Source organism: Candoia aspera, chromosome 4 (genome assembly GCF_035149785.1).
Source record: "Candoia aspera isolate rCanAsp1 chromosome 4, rCanAsp1.hap2, whole genome shotgun sequence".
NCBI lineage: Eukaryota > Metazoa > Chordata > Lepidosauria > Squamata > Boidae > Candoia > Candoia aspera.
In genome coordinates this window covers 25,527,295-25,546,607 of record NC_086156.1, presented here as the reverse complement: position 1 = coordinate 25,546,607, position 19,313 = coordinate 25,527,295, and the positions used below count along the sequence as shown (strand labels likewise).

At 36.3% G+C, this 19,313-nt stretch overlaps 1 protein-coding gene across 4 annotated transcripts in view; it reads right to left on the bottom strand.

Annotated features, from left to right (window-relative positions):
* The window catches only part of PPP1R9A (protein phosphatase 1 regulatory subunit 9A), a 103,890-nt gene that overhangs the window by 35,069 nt on the left and 49,508 nt on the right, over positions 1 to 19,313 (bottom strand). For all 4 annotated transcript variants that reach the window (XM_063303650.1, XM_063303652.1, XM_063303651.1 and 1 more), the window contains exons 4-8: positions 13,583 to 13,687; positions 5,720 to 5,855; positions 4,654 to 4,809; positions 1,708 to 1,761; positions 197 to 426 (exon numbers count right to left, since the gene is read on the bottom strand). In XM_063303650.1, coding sequence (XP_063159720.1) covers positions 197 to 426; positions 1,708 to 1,761; positions 4,654 to 4,809; positions 5,720 to 5,855; positions 13,583 to 13,687 — 681 coding nt within the window. The remainder of the gene's footprint in view (positions 1 to 196; positions 427 to 1,707; positions 1,762 to 4,653; positions 4,810 to 5,719; positions 5,856 to 13,582; positions 13,688 to 19,313) is intronic.

Here is a 19,313-nt window from a genome sequence, read left to right as displayed (position 1 = left end):
CACGAAACCCCTGTAAGTTAGCCTGAGAGACGGGGGCTGGCCAAAGTCAACCAGACAATTCATGGCTGAATAGGGATCTGAACTTGTATCTCCTCATCCAATATCAACAGTTGGATGAATACTTTACATTGGTTTTCTGCCTGCCCTCATGCAGCCTGGGAATTGATTCTTGACTAAGCACAGGGATGTTGCTTACTTTTGTTGAAAGTCCTTAATCAGTTTCTTGGCTTTGTTGTATTTCTTCTCCAAGGCCTGATACTGGTTCTGTGTTTCCTTCAGATGTTCATTTACAGTATGACACAGGGTTTGTGCCTCGATCCAATAACTCTCAAGTTTCATCATCCTGTCCTTGTTCTCCTCAATGTTCTGCTGAAGTTGGCTCTTTTCCAGCTCCCACCTTACTTTCTCATTTTCAGCAACCTGTAGCTGGAGAAAGTTAAGTTACAGGTTTATGCATTCAGGTTAACTGACTGGAAAGAAGGATGGGGATGATTTAGAATAGCAACTCAGAACAGCTTTCCCCAATTTCACGTTTTCTAGATCTGCAGACTTGGGCCAGTTAGGTGCAAATTACAGTTCCAAAATATTTGGAAAGAGCCAGGTATATTAAACCTAGAGCAATAAAAAGCAATAAAACATAATCTTCATCAATGTAGTACCCACCAGTTTACTGATACTACAACTCCCGGATTCCCACTGGCCAATGCAATTGAGCATCTTCAGAGTTATAGTTCCAAAGCTTTTGGAAAACACTGCTCGATGAAGTTTATTGTTTATCATGTTAACAGTGCTACTCTGTGCATATTTACTCATATGTATTACACAGATGCCCATAGTTAGACAAATGGCATGTAAGTGCTCAAAGAAATTTATATGAAAAGCATGATAACAGGGATTATTGAAATTAAGTTTGATATATCTAAAGTGCATTAAGACCATTTTCAAAGCATTTTGTATGTAATCTATGTATGTTATTTCAATTCTACATGCTTTCCTACTAAGGAACCAGCCTTTATTTTTATCAGTAATTATATGTCTAGCATTTGCTTCTGAATAAATCACAAAATTATAAAGGATGTGTGCATACATTTACTATTAGAGCTCGAAAAAATTATTGGGCACAGTTCAAACGACATAAACATTGTGGTTTCATTCTGAATTTAAATATAAATTCAAAAATAACAACATAAAGACAACTAGACATTCGGCAAGATAGAAAAATGGACATGGATTTGATTCTAAAATATAGTATTTGATTGAAGTGCAGAAAATTAAAGTCTCATGCAGCTTAGAAATAACATGGGCTAATTAAACTGATAACAGAAAGTCTTTTGTTAAAAGACCAAACAGCATCTCCAAAAACTTACAGCTTTCTGTGTTTTTTACATAAGGAAAAAATGTGCTTTCCAAACCAATGCAGCAAGTTCTGATATATAAAAAACAAAATGCTTTATCATTTCAAGACTGTGAGCGATCTAATGATGGGGAAAGAAATAAAAATCTAATATGTACCTGCAGTAATATCAGTTACCCTGATCTGATGGAGGCTTGAATAAACCATTTCTATAATTCTCCTAAATCCACTAAAGGTAGTACTTTTTCTTGTTGTGCTTTTCTAAAAAGAACTTTTCTTCGCTTCTCTTTTGATCCAACCTACTGCAGCTGAAAATAAGAATATTGTCATTTAGTAGTGGGAATCTCTCTTACCTTTGTTTTCAGCTTCTGAATCTCAGCTTCTGTAACTGCATGCTTGATTTGCAACTGAAAATGCAAAACCACAAAGCAAACAAGTGAGCTGCAAATGTCACTGTTCCTATATGCATACGTATTTGTGCCTGCATGCCTGAGTATCCATCCATCCATCCATCCATCATCCCAGACTTGTACTTGAAGTGGAAGAGTGCTGCAGTGCAGTAGACTGTAAATTAAAATATCTAGCTTGGAAAATGACTCAGTCTATGCAAGCTAATTAAAGAAAAAGTGTTGCTGGCTAGTCTCTCAGAATATAAGATTAGGATATTCAAGCTGCCTAGAGAAGTCACATCTCCTGAAAGATGTAATATTAATGTTCATACTCAGTTTCTTAGCCAGCCTGAATTGAAATGCTCTAGTGCATATAAATATTCTAAGAAAGTATTAGTGCACTGTTTAGGCAGACATATCCTAAAGTAACAGCAAAACCTGAAAGTAGCTATGAAATGCACCAGTACCATGGAGGAAACAATAGAAATATACCTATATACTCTAACCAAAAGGAAAAGCTTGCAACCCTCAAGCTGTGTAAAAACAATTGAAGAGATTCTCAAGCTGTCTTTCTTGCACCTTCATTTCTCAGAATCTCTGAAACAGGAACTCAAAGTTTGGGCGTTTCTGAGAAAAAAATAATTCATCTCAAATCTAAAATCAAAACTGGGATTTTAAATGGAAAGTAAAAGGTTGTGACAAAGAAGAGACATTTCCTTTCCATACCAAAGTCACCATGGTAGCTAACTACAATATACACACAGAGATAATACATATAAACAGTGGTCAGCTAACTTAAACAGAAGTCAACATTAGGAGACCAAAATCAGCTTGGGATACTGCCAAAGAAGTCTTTACCTGCTAATGGAAGCCCACCAGAAAGGACTCTAAACAGACCCCTTAGGTGTGAGGGTTCCTTTATGGGCAGATATTCACAACAAGAATGTAAAGAATGTAAACTTGCAACTCTCTTCAACTAAACGTTTGAGGAACTGTGAAAAAAGGAAGGCATGGAGAAGGATAGGAAAAAAATGTGATGGCTTAGAAGCAGGAGTGGGCTGCAAAATTGACTTGACCACTAGTTGGCAGCAAGGAGCCTTTTCTGCATTTTCTGGAATTTTGTAGCCCAGGTAAGACAGCCCGAAAACTGGCTGTCAACATCTTCCCTTCCCAAATTACAATAAACATTAAGTTCCTAACTGTGTTTGTCCAACTCACTGAAAAGTTACTGCTTAGTTTGTGCCCATCTTGGTGGGGGGTGGGGGAAAGAATCTGACATTATGAATTCCTGAGCTGGATTTTTTTTTAATTATAAAGCCATAAATCACTCTTATCCTCAAAGCTTATGGCCTTATTCTGCCTTTGTAAAACAATTCTATAAGCCACTGAACTATATTTAGGCTTCTAAATAAACAGGTTTTCAAATAGCTTTGAAAACTACAATCTGTTCACATACAGATGGTTTACTCAATGTTTTCTCTGCTATTTAAACAGGTTCCTGTATTATCAATATAAACAATGAAAACTGATCAGTAACACTTAGATAACTGAGTCAGAACATGATACAATACAGAGCAAACCAATCATTAAAAAGGACTATCTGAGTGACAGAAATTTATTTTGTAATATTAACCATGTCTGCTCCTAACTAAATTCAAAATATAGCACCTGTAGAGTAACAGAAGCAATCCAGTACAGTTATTTGGGGATGAATCTCTCCAAACACCGTTAATGGTTTCAGTATAAATATTAGTAAGATATCCTCTGATACTATAGGCAGAGATGAAGAGCTCTGTGGAGAACCAGGATGATATGGTGGGCAAAGGCCTGGATTAAGATTGGGGTGATTTACATTCAAGGCTGCTTTCAGCCATAGAATTCACTAGCTAAATTTAACCCAGTAACTATCTCTTGGCTCAACCTACCTCATAGTTGTTATGTTGGGGGAAAACTGGACAAAGGAAAGCTATGTATGCTGTCTGGGGGTCCTGGAAATAGAGGGATATAACACCAATGAATGAGATTTGTCCTCCAGTATAAGGCTCGCTTTGCACACCTGCCATGAGTCGCTGCTACATGTATCAGCTGCTAGATGCTATGCCAGAATGAGAGCAAACAAGTGCCAGCTCTCGCAGCTTTGCAGACAGAGAGGATCGTTAATCACATTCCTTCATAAGCAGCTGAAGCCAAGGACAGGCTGATAAGACACCTGGACTCTAATTAAGTCTAAGGAGATAGGAGGGGGAAGATCAGGAGTGAAAACGGGGTTGTTTGTGAGATGAAACAGGGAAGAGAGACTATGTCAGAGCAAATTATTTAATTTGAATGCTTTGGCGCCAAAACTTTACTCAGAGATTTGCAACTGTCCTGTGTAATCGGATTTTAATAAATGAATTCTTTAAACTTCCTAATGGACTGTCTGGAGAATTTCTCAAGTTAAGATCCTGGTACTGGGGCCATCACATCCAGCCAATTCCTTCTATTGCTATCATCATAGCACTAGTTTAAAACCAATTTGCTTCAGTCTTCTAAGACAAAGGAAAGCTTCTGTGCCCCTTTGCAGATCTTTCCTTAAAGAAGGGAGTGAACATGGCTGTGTGTTACCATGCCTCTGAATACCAGTTTGTAATGAATAGTGGAACAGAACTTTTGACCTCATGTCTTGGTTGTGAAGTTCTTACAGACAATCTGGCTGGTTGCTACAGGAAAAGTTAGGATTAGACAATTCTCTAATTCCGCTCAAGCTATTTACAAACTAACTGTGCCTGCAAATGGGAAAAATTACACTCTGCACTGAGAGGAGTTCGTATCAGTGAAAAATGCAGTTTTTCAGTATTGTCTGAACCCCAAATACAAGCACTTGTTTTATAATTAATTTGCTTACTATCCACTCCTGGCTCTCTGGCTTACCTCTTTGAATTTGTGAGCCAGTTTGGTAGTGTCCAATTCTGTTGGAGAAAACATGTCCTCATTTTCAGGAAGTTCAAACACTTCAATGGCCATATTGCCTCCTGGAAAAGCTGGACCAATATCCTCCTCATCTTCATCTGTAGCATATTCCCCTGTCTTGGAAGCCAAAATTTTTAACAATTTTTAACATTCTGTCACTAAACAAAAGAGTTAATTGGTTTTACTGCACAAGGTTCCCCCAAAGAAGCAAATCTAACAATTTTAACAGCAAATAAAACCAGTAAGTGTGAAAATAATGGAAGCAGGAAGGTAAAATCTCTAATTGAGGTTGAGGTTGCACTAGTTTCAATCCCTGACAATCATGGATAGCGCTGGGAAAGACTCCTGTATGAAATACCAAAGAACCACAGCACCAACTCAGGGTTTGTTGAACTGTGATTTGTTGAATAAGTCAAACCTGGCTGGGATTACATATCATGCTAAGCCATAAACCATGGCTTACAAATCATAAACCTAGGAATGGGGACACTAAGGTCTTATTCCACCCTCTCTCTCAGCCTAACCTACCTCCAGAGCTATTATTGTGGGGGAAAATAGGAAGGTAGAGTAGTGTCTATATTGCCTTGATGAATGAATATTGGGTTCACATAATATGCTAAGCTACAATAAAAACAACCACACTGTGGATTAGGGTGACTCTATGAAACCAGTCAATGGAGACAAATTGTTCTAGATTGAAAATAAAGCAGTTTCCTATATTACTTATATCACAATAATGTTACTACCTAAGTGAAAATTGCCCATTTGTATGGTTGAAAATTAGGGATCCCTACCTCCTCTTTTTGGCATCAGTCTCAAGAGTGAAAGCTAGCAGTTTTCAAAAACAATCAAAACTGGATTCTCAGTTTTTGACTTCAAACAAGAATCAGAAAATAAAAAATGTTTAACTTTGGAAGAAGGTATTATTTCCAACTGCAATTTCTCAAAATGTTAAAGTAGGGAGAGTAAAACGCAAATGGATAAAGAGAATTTTGTGATGTTTCAAGAAAAGGAATGAACAGGATACCTCATCGTCATCTGCATCATATTGTGCATAATGCTGCTCCAGAAGCTCTCTCTGGCGCTGCTCCTGTTCTAGGGTCTGGCTGATCAACTGAGCCACTTCACTTACTTGTCCTGGTTTTTCTCTGCCAATTATAAACCTGAGGAGAACATCAATGAACGAGGGTCATTCCCCCTCTTCTCTGTATCACTAAATACCCAAATACAGAAAAGAATAGTGGAACATCTTAAAACTAATAGGTTTTAAGCATTTGTGGACTAACACCCACTTTATCAAATACGTGGCAGCGGCATAATCAATGCCCAAATATTTCATTTAAAGCAAAGGTATTTTATAGTGCATTGTTGTTTGCAATTGGCAATTATACTGAATTCAATTTAAATGAGAGATTGCAAATCCACAAGTTCACTATCATTTATTCTAGAATTCTGAGGCAGAACAATTGTTGCAATACAGATGAGATTCTCTTCAGCAGCAGAGGTGTTACTACTACCTGCAAATTTTAGGTGCCTCTAGTGAATAAGCACTTGAATTTATGTATCTCAATCTGCATATTTTTTTAAGGGTTTAGAACTATTAACTTTATTTAAAAAGAACGAACGAGTGCACTACAAGACCAAAGCCCATGATACCAGGTAATTGTATCTGGCTGTTTCTACACAATAAAGGAGAAACAGTTGAAACAACACACTAAATAACAATATTCAAAATGGCATGTTTCCTGTACTTATATCTGTCTTTAGATCACATATACACAGGAGACACCAGGTTGGAGAAGGCTACTCTAAAAACTTACATTAAAATATGTACAGCTGAATCCAAAAGTTTAGACAACCCTAATAAGTTATACATGAACAGGAGCTGACATGAACTCTACATGGCACAAAGTTATATACAGTATCTTTCTGCAAATCTGAATGCATAATTACTGTTTACATGCAATTGTTTGCAGAACCAAAATAAGAAAACAACAAATTCACTTAGGAATTCACTGAAACATCTGACCAGGGGTGCCTACACTTTTGCATACAACGATATTTAAATTACATCACTATAAATGATTACCAATTTGTATTTTCAATTTTGCTGATTACTGCTTCATATATTTTTCATTTATGTTCTGTTCTTCTGTTCTGGAACTCAGATTAGCTCACCTAGATCTTTTTGTTATCAGAAAGATGTCTATGCCTATGTGATGTCTGACCTGAAACAGCAATGCTGTAAATTTTTAAACAGCTTTTAACATCTGCATCAATCTGCAAGATGAGTTTTCAAGAACATTCCCTCTGCTGAGTCATTTGTTAGACATGAAGTTATAAAAAAAAAGCAGACTGATACACACAATATTGCCAGCAATCACTCCCAAAGAACAGAGTCTGGAATGGCCTGTTCTGAAATGTTGCTGTTACTGTACTGTGAGAACAAATAACTAGGTAAGGAGAATGTTCAAATCTTGAAGAAAATCAGCTAAGTGAAATCTATTACCTGGAGATAATGTCAATAGTTTCCATTTTAAATGTCTTCCAAAGTTCATTGTGATTCTATCATTTTAAAGTCATGTATGAGACAAAGAAATCTCATTTATGCCTTTATTCAACTATATAATATACATATTAACAGATACAAGACCACAACAAGACCCGTCATATAATGAGCCAAATGAATCAGAAATAATTGCATGTATGGTTCATTATATAAGTTAATCAAGGTGGGTCCCTGTAAGAAGTTTAAAGCAAATGTTCTATTCATGTGTTTAAAGATACTTTACTCTTGAAATTATTTTGTGTATTGTGATTCTGCCCTTCATCATTGGCTCTGCCTGTATTAATCTTGGTTCTTTCTACATATGGTTCCACTTCCTTCTGATCCTGTCCTTCGTATCAATTAATTAAGACTGTCACTAGTTCACTGGCAGGTTCCTTGCAACACTTTGGAAGAAGGAATCATGCAAAAGACCAGGGTCCTGCTGTTTTTTGGCTATTTTTCCTCCCCTTGTGTTCTTCTGCATTCCTGTCCATCAACTGCAACTTCTACACCCATTAATCAAAATAGCCTGCCTTGGAAAAATGAAAGATTTGGCCTTCCTACCTCTGAAAGTATCTACAAAGGCAATGGCTGAACTTTTCCAGAGGTACAGAGTAAGTAAAATGAACTACCTGGCAAAACCATAATTCTCTGTGTGTGTCCTCACTGAAATGAAAAATCTATCTGTCTGTCTGTCTATCTATTCAAATTTCTATTACCGCCCATCTCTCCCAAAAGGGGGACTCTGGGCGGTTTACAATAAGATCAAAAATTAAAACCATATAAATTACAATATAACAAACCAATAAATAAAGGTAAAATAGATATAAAATCCAAGTGGTGAAGATCTTATTCGTTAGGGAGAGATCTATGGTACTAGCCACCCCCAAGAACTGGTGCCCCTCCCACCCCAGGCGAGAGGGCAGAACCAAGTTTTCAAGTTCTTCTGGAAGGCCAGGAGTGAAGGGGCCTGCCTCACCTCCGGGGGCAGAATGTTCCAGAGGGCAGGTGATATAATAGACCAGCCCAAATTCTGTCAACTTGAATCAGTTGTTGACACAGGTACCTAGCAAGAATACAACTTAGCTCCCTCCCAATCCTTATTTCTACTGGAAAAGATAATTCTGTCCTTCATGTGGAACAGTGGACATGGCGTGGTGAAAGCACATGTGCCATTCCTTCCTTCCATATGGACCCTATTAAAAGCCCCACCTTGCTAAAAATGAGAAGCCCTTTAAGAAGAGTTTGGTAGTCTCAGAAGAGAGGCATGAAGCCTCGAGCTGCCCACATTTTCACACCAATCCTCTCAAAATGAGTAAGCGTTCTTGCCTTTTTCTTTGCCTTTTATTCTTTATTTAGTATTTCACACTGAATTACTAATTTCTGTCAACTAAAAAAATCACAATTTGTTATATTTTTCCTATTGCTTAAGTAAAATTACTTGATTATATTTGCTTTATGTGTGTCAGTAAAAACTCTTAATTACAGGAAATTGGTACATGCGTAGTAATTGGGATCAATCAACCAACATGCACTTTGGGTCACTGTTCAAAGATCTCATGTATGTATATTAGGGTATGGTCTAATGAATTACTTTTGGGCACATTTGGCAACACTTGATCATTTTGTAATTGCAACTGTAGTGGTTTATCCCGACTGGTGGTTGTGATCAAATATAAAAAACTCTTTTATGTTCCAGCACTTTACTAGGAGTATAGAAGAGCCAGGTTCTAGTCCTCCTTCACTCCCAGAAGCCAGCTGGGTGACCTTGGGCCAGTCACTATTTCTCAGCCCAGAACAGCATCAGGCTCTGTGACAAGCTGTCTGAAGAACAACACCCCTGTCCCTGTTACATCATGCTTTGGTAGCTTCTTCAGGTAACTTTGCAAGTGCAATGCAAGCAAGTCAACCCCACAACCATGCAGGACAAATGCTGAAGAAAAAATATATTCCAGAGTGTTATACTTTAAAACAACTTCTCCAGCAAACATAAATTGTATTAGAGAAGATTTCTAAAGTACAAAATATTTAAATATACAAAGGTATTCCAGTTTGACTATAGAGACAGAAAAAAAGCATAAAAGAGGCATAATGTTCTGAATCACTGCCTGAAAAGTTACCCACTTAAGCCTACAACAGCCTACCTAATTACATACTACCTATTTCTGGTTCACTTTTGCAATGGCAAGTCTATGATTTTAGATTAAGAGAAAATATATATAAATATAAGTCCAAAACAGGAACAAAGACATTAGCAAAGTCCATCAGAACATTATCTTTTTCAAGTCCCACTAAAAAGAATGACTTACAAAAGTGGGCTGTGCCATTTGAAATTAGTGATCTCCTAAAATTTAATGTAGCACTTCAATCTAGACCTCTGTGTTCACAAAGTTACTATTAATTTATCCTGAAGCCGGCCTCAGAGCAAGGACAGAGGAAGACTTGTCTCCCTTGTTGCTTCCAATTGTACTGGTACTATCATTAACACATTTCTAGCCTCCATGGCCAAACTCTAGGAATCCCAGTTTGTCTGACATCCCCAAATTCCATTCTATAAACAGGATGAACTCAATCAAACAATTAGAAACTATGTCTATATGCATTAGAAAGCAGCAGCGTAGTTCAAAATAATTCACACAATTAAACAGAATGAAAACAATCTCACAGCCTAAAACAAATGGAAAACATGCGCATAGTGGTGCCCAAAGTGAGGATCTAACAGGTCAGACTGACAAAACCAGTGTTCAATATATGCCCTGCCCCTATCATATGGGCATCATGATGTTGCACACATGTCCAAAAGAGGCATAGATTGCAGTGCAACAGCACAATGCTGCTTTTGTCATTTTGAGGACAGCAACAGGATCCTGCAAATACTATGTATATGCAATCCTATTCTTGATTAGTTTCTTTTCTATCAGAACTTGTGTCTCTTCCTTCTAAATTAGATATTTAAACGGAAGATATTTCTATCTGATTCATGTGAAGGGTATGATATGCGTTCACACAGGACAGGAGACAGAAAGAGGAATGATTGGGTGGCCAGTGAACAAGACACATGGTTTTATAAAAATAATAAAGGCGGGATAGAAAATAAATAAATAAACAAGCAAGCAAGCAAGCACGCACATTTGATGGCAACAAAAATAGGGCTACTTCAAGATCATTAGTTAAACTTCTCATGTATAGTGATGGTAAAATCTAACACTGCAATATGTGGAACCAACAGAAGAAACAAAGAACAGGGAAGGGAGGTAAATTACTGCATAGGAATATAACTGAACAATAACCTAAGCAAAAAACTATCACAAGTTGGATTATTCTTAAAATAAATCTGATAAACCTTATCTACTAATGTGAAGAGTTCTAGAAGGTGTTTGCCTAGTGTACAGGTTCTTAAGCTCTGCAAATCACTACCTCTAAAAAGATAAATGTATTTGTGCAACCCCCTTCATGAGTAAAACCAGTGGTGTTATTAAGGCTAAGGTTGGGAAAGTCTTTTACTAAAAGCTATGTGACTTCTATTCTATTTTCTTGATTTAGGCTTATGTTTACTAACATCATTAGTAGACTGGACATCCTTAGGTTTTATTTTAAAGTCCAGCAAAAAAATTCCATTTTGAAAAGCTAGAAATGTAAAATAGCAGATAAAAACTGTGAACTTCAGTAGTTCACTAGACCCAGTTTGGTCTAGTAGTCAAGGCACCAGGCTGGAAACCAGGAGACTGTGAATTCTAGTCCTGCCTTGGGCATGAAAGCCAGCTGGGTGACCTTGGGCCAGTCCCTCCCTCTCAGCCCAACTCACCTCACAGGGTTGTTGTTGTGGGGAAAAGAGGAGGAAGAAGGAGTATTAGGTATGTTCCCTGCCTTGAGTTATTTATAAAAACAATACAGGCAGGATTAAAAAAATCTAAAAAAAAACCCCCTTCAGATTATACCAGCTAAACATATTGGGATTTTTAAAAAAAAATTCAGAGAATATAAAAAAGTTAGCATGATATCTTTCATGGGGATAACTAGGTCTCAGCTGACAAGATAAAAGGCACATTTTCATTCTCGTACACTGATACAATGTGTCAGTTAAAAACACTTGAGCTATTCTATGTGGAAGCTCCAACAAAGAATTTATTGTAAATAAATGACTTTCATTGTCAGACTGATCAAAAATGCTTATAAAACTTGTCAGGAAGCTTACAGAAAAATTAAATGTGCACCTGAAATTTAACTCATTTCAAAACACTGTGTGTGATTTTTCAAATATATTTCTTAAGTAATTAACTTGTATAACTAAGAATTATTGCTAAAATTTATACAATTTTTAACATTTGTTTATTACAAATAGAGCTACAATAGAACCAAGCTCCAAGCAATAAAGCTTCTCTTCGTTCTTTCCTCTTTATAAAGTCCAGGCAGTCAAAAATTTAATGTTAAAACTGAAAAAACCAGACACTATAGTAAAACAACAACAAAATTAAGCATTCTGCCTTGGATGTGTCAGAACTCACTGGTATTGTCCTTACCATTAGAACGAAATGCTGCATGTCACAGGCTCACACTCTAGACTAAAAGGGATAAATTTGTAGAAAAACATTTTGAATGAATGTGATCACAGAAAAAAATATTCTGCCACATGACCTGAATGAGACAAGAAAATATAGAAACTGATTGGGCGATTTGGAGACCCAAGTGTGCATGAGAGTAGTGATTATCTGATGAGTCTGCACTTAAAAAAAGACCTGTTTGTTTTGAATATATGGTTCATGTGGACACATGACAAAAGTAGGACTATAAATCTAAAAGCCTGATTAATTTGATTGTCTCCAATGAAAGACCGAAAAAGTATTGTAATGCAGGATACAGGGTGTTCTGAAATAATGTTTTGATATTGTCAAGAGAAGACCTTGGGGGAAAAAATGGAGACAGAAGAAAAAGAAAAAAGTGAAAGAACGTGGAGTAAAAATAGAAGGGGCTCACAAAGTGAAAGTGTAAGTCCTGTATGAAAAAAATATTAGAAGATAATTTCCCAACTGAACAAACAGGAAGTGGAGATGCAGAGAGTATTTTTTTAAAAAAGTGTTACAAAGTACTAGTGCTATGTATACTAAAATAAATAGGTTTGAATTACAGAACATTTTGTGCAAATATGGAATTAAAAGCTAGTTCTGAAATGCAACAAGAGTGCTATGATAGGCATAAAACATGTTTGAAAATAGATGTTAGTAAATAGTTCAACAGTGAGTAGGGAGTAAGACAAGTATGTATGATCTCCTGTTGGCTGAGAGCCCAAACAATTTGCACCAAAGGTTATATAAACTATATAATGCAACAAGAAGTAGGGATCTGAAAATTAAAGTATTGAAATCCAAAGTAGTACTGCTTGACAGGGAAATGGAATAAAGAATTGAAAATTATATATAAATGACAATAAACAGCAAATTGATGAGCTCATGCACCTTGGTAAAAAGTTTAGAAAAGATGAGAAAACAGATGTGCAAATGCTGGCTTTAGATATTTTCCCTCAATAAATAAATGAACAAGTATAATGTTTTTGACTCATTTCTTTAATTGGATTCTCTTTAATCTAGTTTTAGGACTTGTGTGGAGAACAGATCATGTTTTAGATCGTATTTATGCAGAAATATTGAAAATTCCAAAGGATTCACAAACCTTTAAGCCCCACTGTACTTGTGGCAAAACAAGAAGACAGAGGATCAAGTATGAATGGATGAAGAATGAATAAATATAAAAGTGAGTGACCAGTACAAATGAAGCACACAGAGGTGGTTTGATCAAAATGGATGAAGATTGAATTGCAAAACACATCTATGAAGTAATGGTAAATGAGCTAAGAGGAAGGGGAACTCTGCCAAAATTGTGGTTGATTGGAGATGACATCTTCAAGTAGAGAGAGGTAAGCAGCTATAGAACAATAGTCAATGCACTGATAGAAATAAGAATGGTTTACTAAACTAGAAAGCTATGGAGAGGTATTTTGAATGGTGCTGGTTTAGTTTCCTTTCCTTTTCCTTTCTTTTCACTATCTCCTGCCTTTAGTTTCTCTTGCTCACTGCATAATGTTGCTTAGCCTGAAAATAAATAGTGTGATGCCTATGTATCACCCAAACTACTCAGTTTAACTTTAATTCTTTAATTTTAATTTTCTGAATTTCAAGCTCTATCGTATCAGCAATTTCTGATATACATCAGATTATCAATTGATACTTATTACATGATTTTTATTTCTTCTATTCTTCTATTTTATCATTTTATCACTTCTCCAACTTTTTAAAATTGATATTGTGATAAATTTAACATTTCTCTCCCATGGTTTCTGAATGTTACCTGACTCTTCCTTTGGTATTTCTGAGAACCGTCGCAGCAAAATTTTGTGTGACACCGACCAGGCTGATTCCATCTACTTCTACAATTTGGTCATTTACCTGGATCCTTTCAGAGAAAATAAAAAGAACAGACATTTAAAGAAATGCATGACATCCTATCATCTGCTTAATGAAAAGTATAGTAGGTTGGTCCTATATTAATTCACTGCTGAAGCCTCTTTTGAAATTTAAGTCAAATGTTTTTGAACTAATCCTTCACTTTTACAGAAGATAAAACAAATAACCAAAATCAATTACAACAGTTCAACATCAGGTACAGTGACAAGTTTATAAATACAGCTGTGCAAATACTGAACCAGTAAAAATAAACAAGCACATTATCAAAGCCAAAGTCTGTACTATCTTGAATAAAAGACACCAAAAGGGGAGGGGAGAAGCATAATATTGTATGGTATTGAGACTCAATCCTTTTTCACCATTCAATTGCTTTCTAGTTTCTTAGGTTTGCATTTAATAGATTCAAATCAGTGATTCAACCAGCATCTCATATAACTTGGCTCTTGAAACAAATGACATTTTGGTCATGCCCAGTGAAATATTCTACTAAAGGCAAGCCAATAAAGCCCCAAGTTTTGTTTTGTTTTTTGCCACAAAAAAAAAAAAAAAAAAAAAAGCAGGTATGGCAGGTACAGAGGTCTGGATACCTTCTAGTTGACTGTTACTTTGTTTTTACTAAAAAAAAGTCTCTGGAAAGTTTAGTGGGATATGCTGTGTTGGGACAGTGGTAACAGTGGCAGTGGGGAAAGAGAGGACTGGAAGGGTCAAGGGGCTGATAGTCCAGTGACATATGTCTTCTTGGGTTTGTGAGCCACCAAGAATCTTTTGTGATTGTGGCATGATATAAATTTGCTGCCAAAAAAACAAAAACTAGCAAGCTTCTAGAAGCAGTGGAGAGGGCAGAAGAGGTGATGCGCACCAGCCTTGCCCTACCCGCCCACCTAGATTTTATCTGAAAACCCAGACCAAACAAAATGTTTCAAGTTTTGGCAGTGTCTAACTCTGGCTGGCTTGGAGCAGTTCAACTGAACTTCTGGAATGTGATGATTTGTCCATTTCCCCCATTTTGGGCACACTCCTGCTATTAATTGACTCAAGCAGAGATAGAGGTCCCCAGGAAAACTGAAGTATGCATGGTTTAAAGCATTTACAAGGCATACAAGGGTAGGCTGCTGGAGAGAGTTGTTCAAACTTTGGATGGCACTCAGGTGAAACCTTGAACACAGGAAACTCTTAGCCTCTTCTTGAGAACTGGGGCCTTTTATCAATCCTGATTTCCAGGATTAGGCTGTTCCCAAGTAGATCTGCTTGAACCAGGTTCTTCTCTGTGTAACTAAGCAGTCCACCCTTCCTAATCTCTAACTCTGTAGAGACGCCAGCACTCCTTTAGGCTGGGTAGGTAAGACTCTGGTTCAAAGTCTGAATTAATACAGCCAGTCACAAGTAGTGGGGCGTAATGTCACCCCTCTAGTCCTGTTGGGGCCAGGATTGTGTCCGATTTCCTGAGTAGCTTCTTTTGGTCCCCTTCTTTACCCAAGAATGATTTCTCTACCAAGGACATGACAGCAGATGGAGCATTGGGTATGTGTCTGCTTGATGAGAAGGAGACTCTTCTGTTTATCTCCACAACTATTGTATCAACAGGCAAGCCTGTCATGTCAGCCATTTTGTAACAGCATCCACAACATGCTCTAAAAATGTCACTGCCTTAAAAAGGTGCCTACCTTTGCTTCTTTAATTAAGAATTACATTCCAGAGACTTTTCAATCCTGCTTTTCTACTTCCCACTGCCTCCCTCTCATATATGACTCATTGTTGGAAATATGTAGGATGAATTGACATCTTCTTTGTGTAACAGGAAATAATTTCATATAGATCTATATATAAGAAGTTAATTTTTACCTCATCAGAAGGGGGAAATACATTAAGACAATCAGAGGTTTTTCACAAAAATATTTTTTTCAGTTGAATAGTTTAAATGTTCTTTAATTTTAGAACTTTTGACAATAGTAAAGAGCATTTACTCAAGAATGGACTGATATTCTTCAATATTCAATTACTGCAATTAACATAAAAATTATAAAATCAAGTCTTCAACAGTTAAGAAATTAAATTTTGAGTTGTGAAGTCATTACTCTGCATGGGGGTTTAATTCATTTATTTTGTCACTGAAATAAAATTTTAGAAGGAAGTCATCCTAATAGGCACAGTATTGTTCTGTATGAAAAATTCAAGAATGACACAATCCATTCCACCATGTCAATACACTGAGGATCCCCTTTCCCTTCAAATAAGCATATACAGCTACATGCACAGGCAGCATTTTGAGCCATTAATGGAAATGGAGAACTTATAACTTCACTGAAATATCTTTTTCTATCCAGCGTAGGCTATTTTCAAAAAGAAGAATGGGCCCTGGATATGGGGGAAAAGAAGACTCATCCAAATCCCATAATGGCACTTTATGCTCTCTGCATACACAGTAATGTGCAACAACTCATAGTAAAGGTAAAGGTTTCCCCTGACATTAAGTCCAGTCGTGTCCGACTCTAGGGGTCGGTGCTCATCTCCGTCTCAAAGCCGAAGAGCCAGCGTTTGTCCGTAGACACTTCCCCCGTGGTCATGTGGCCGGCATGACTAAACGGAACGCCGTTACCTGCCCACCAAAGCGGTACCTATTCATCTACTCACATTTGCATGTTTTCGAACTGCTAGGTTGGCAGGAGCAACAACTCATAGTTGGAAGAAAAACTGAAATCTACTAAACAAATTCTACACATAGGACTGTTGCACAGCTGGTAGAATGAGCAACACTACTTTTATTCCTTGTAACTGTATTGACCATATATAGTATTTTATTGGGGAAACATACCAACTAGACCACGTACATTTCTTAATCATCTGCCTCTAGACAGGTATACTAATACTTGGATTTCAACTGTCAGATTAGAAAATATCAGGACTGGAGAAGAACAGCCAAGGAACAATTCTTATTGAGCTTGGACTAATTAGGATTTATTAGGAAAAATGAGTGAAGTGAGAATGAGAAATCCACCAAGTAATTTTCTTTTCAAAGCTGTTATATTCTGGGTTTCTTCCTCCTGTGATTCTGGTGTTACAGAGAAGATGCCAAACTCTTCTGAGAAGGTGGACAGTCTGCACTTGGATTTCATTCACACAATGGTTACTAGCCACATTATCAGTCGATCTCTTACATTAGTAAGTCACTGATGAGTTATCACAATTATTTGCTGCATATTTAGTTTAGTTGGGAAAAGTAGCCTCACAATTCCCTTATCCTTCTGAAGGAGCCAGTAAATTCTTCTCTCTTAGCTTCATAAACACACAACATATCTAATTTTCTTTCATTTCACTTGTTATATATGTTCTTTATCATTTACTCCTCTTATATGCAAAGTCACAGCCTTCCATATCCCATAGTTCTCACCAGATGGATCCAGAGATATTGACCTCCGTTATCCATCATGGTTTTAATCAACTGAGGCTTTCACGTAACACTTCTTATAAGATAGAGAAAGTGAAGATTAAGTTACCAGATATAGTCTTGCCTGTGCCACATGCGGCACTTCTTGCTCAATGTAAGGACAGTACCAATCACTTTGGGCATTTTGGATAGTATGCCACAAGCATAACCAAAGCCTAGTTTTATTCCAAATACATTCAGGCTATTCTGTGCAAGCCTAAAAACTCCTTCACAAACTAACATTCTCAGTATGTTAGTAGAAATTTTTTTAATTGTTAGATTTTAAATTTAATTGAAAATTTAACATGGGTTTCCATTTGCTTTGATGTAACTTTTCTCCATCTTAAGGCAGCAAACAGAATGGCCTTTATGCACAAAGCAGCATTTCAAACGTTTAAAAACAAGAAAAGAAACAAGTGAGTGTTTCTCAACTACTCCACATTCCTAAGATAAGGCAGTAACGCTGGGCCACAAGTATATAAATACGGTCATATCCTCTTAAATATAAGTGTTTGAACTATTTGAAAAATATAGCTTATAATTTTGCCTTAAAAGTAGAGTACCTTACACTGGGAAGATCAAAAGCAACCAAATGCCTACGAAAACTAAAGGATGCTTATAATGAGCTAAGGAGCAAAAAACTGATAGTAATTATATTTTCCAATCAAGAAAAAGAGATTTATTAAATGATTAGACAGTGAGAAACACTCAAGGTTGAAAACATACTGTGGCAAAGTAAACTTCTGGTTAATTTTTAAAGGACTGTAAAAAGAAAAGGCTGTAACTAAAAAATAGAAGCAATATTAATCTATGGGTGCCACAGTTATAATTCAAATTAAAATTGCCACTTTATTTTTCATTGTTATAGCTTTGCTGCATGAAAGTTATAAAACTTTCCAGATGTAGAATTAAAATCATATAATAAAGGCTCCAACTAGGATACAAAATCATTTTTCTCTCTCTATCCTCAATGTGTTTTTAATATGGACACCTGTGCTATTCTAAAAATGAACAGATGCCCTAGAAATATTTGCATGCAAGGTTGTAACTGCTTTTCCTCAGTAGGAAAAGTAGTTACAACCTTACATATATGCTTTGTATATGCATATATGTAAAATGGGTGTATGCTTTGATTCAAAGCACTGAATCAAGTTAATATGTTAGTAGTTAGTTAGTATGTTGATTGTCTGATTTGATTTATTTTTTTCAAACTTGATCCAAATCACTGCTCTCTTTTGGAAAGCAATTCAATTCAAAAATTTGATCAACCTGTCTTCAAACTAAATTTCCAGATTGAATCTCTGTGTAATTCTTGTATGAAATCAGCAAGAGCTTTATGTTAGTTCCTTGATGAGAAAATTTGGTGGCAACTGAAATCAACTGTATGAATAGTCCACCACTAGGCATTCTAACTTTTGGCATGTTTCCCTTCCTTTCTACATTTTCTAACATTTTAATTAATTAATTTTAATTAATTGTCTTCATGATCTGTTTATATCCAGACCTTTGATACTTCAAACACAGTGGGACTATGCTATTTTGTGTTTGACCACAAGTTTCCCTTGAACTTTTCATAACTAACTTGTCTTCAGTCAATTGTTAATTCTTTACTTATCTTGAGTTTTGCCCTGTTGATAGGTTTTTCATTCATTACTGATCTCCAAACTTAATCCTATTTATTCCAATTAGCAATAATTAATCATATTTTCAGTTTGCCTTTAGATCCATAGTGACTTTAGGATAAAAGGGACTAAATGCTTGACAGAGAAAAAAAAAAGGTTTTTCTCAGTGGTTCTCAACACCGATTTCAGTTTACAGTATACTGAAAGGTAGACATGCTGTGAAATTAAAACATCAACTGTTCAAAGATGAACCTTTCCAATTTTCTTCTAATCAGATGGTAACTCATCTGATGTTAGCTTGTCTGATATTATCTCCTGATAAGGTTTCAAAGAACACAGTCTGTGATGAATGTTTAGAGGCTCAAATGTGTGTTCAATTTCTAGATGTTTATACTTCAATATAATTTAATTTTCAGCTTGAAGTGTTTAAATAAAACCAAATCTGATGTTAGCTCACCTGATCATTTAACTTAAGTCACTTGATAAGTACTCATAAGATTTCAATGAACAACGCAATCTTATAATTATTATTCATAGGCTCAATCAGATCTGTAATTGTTAGTTTATAC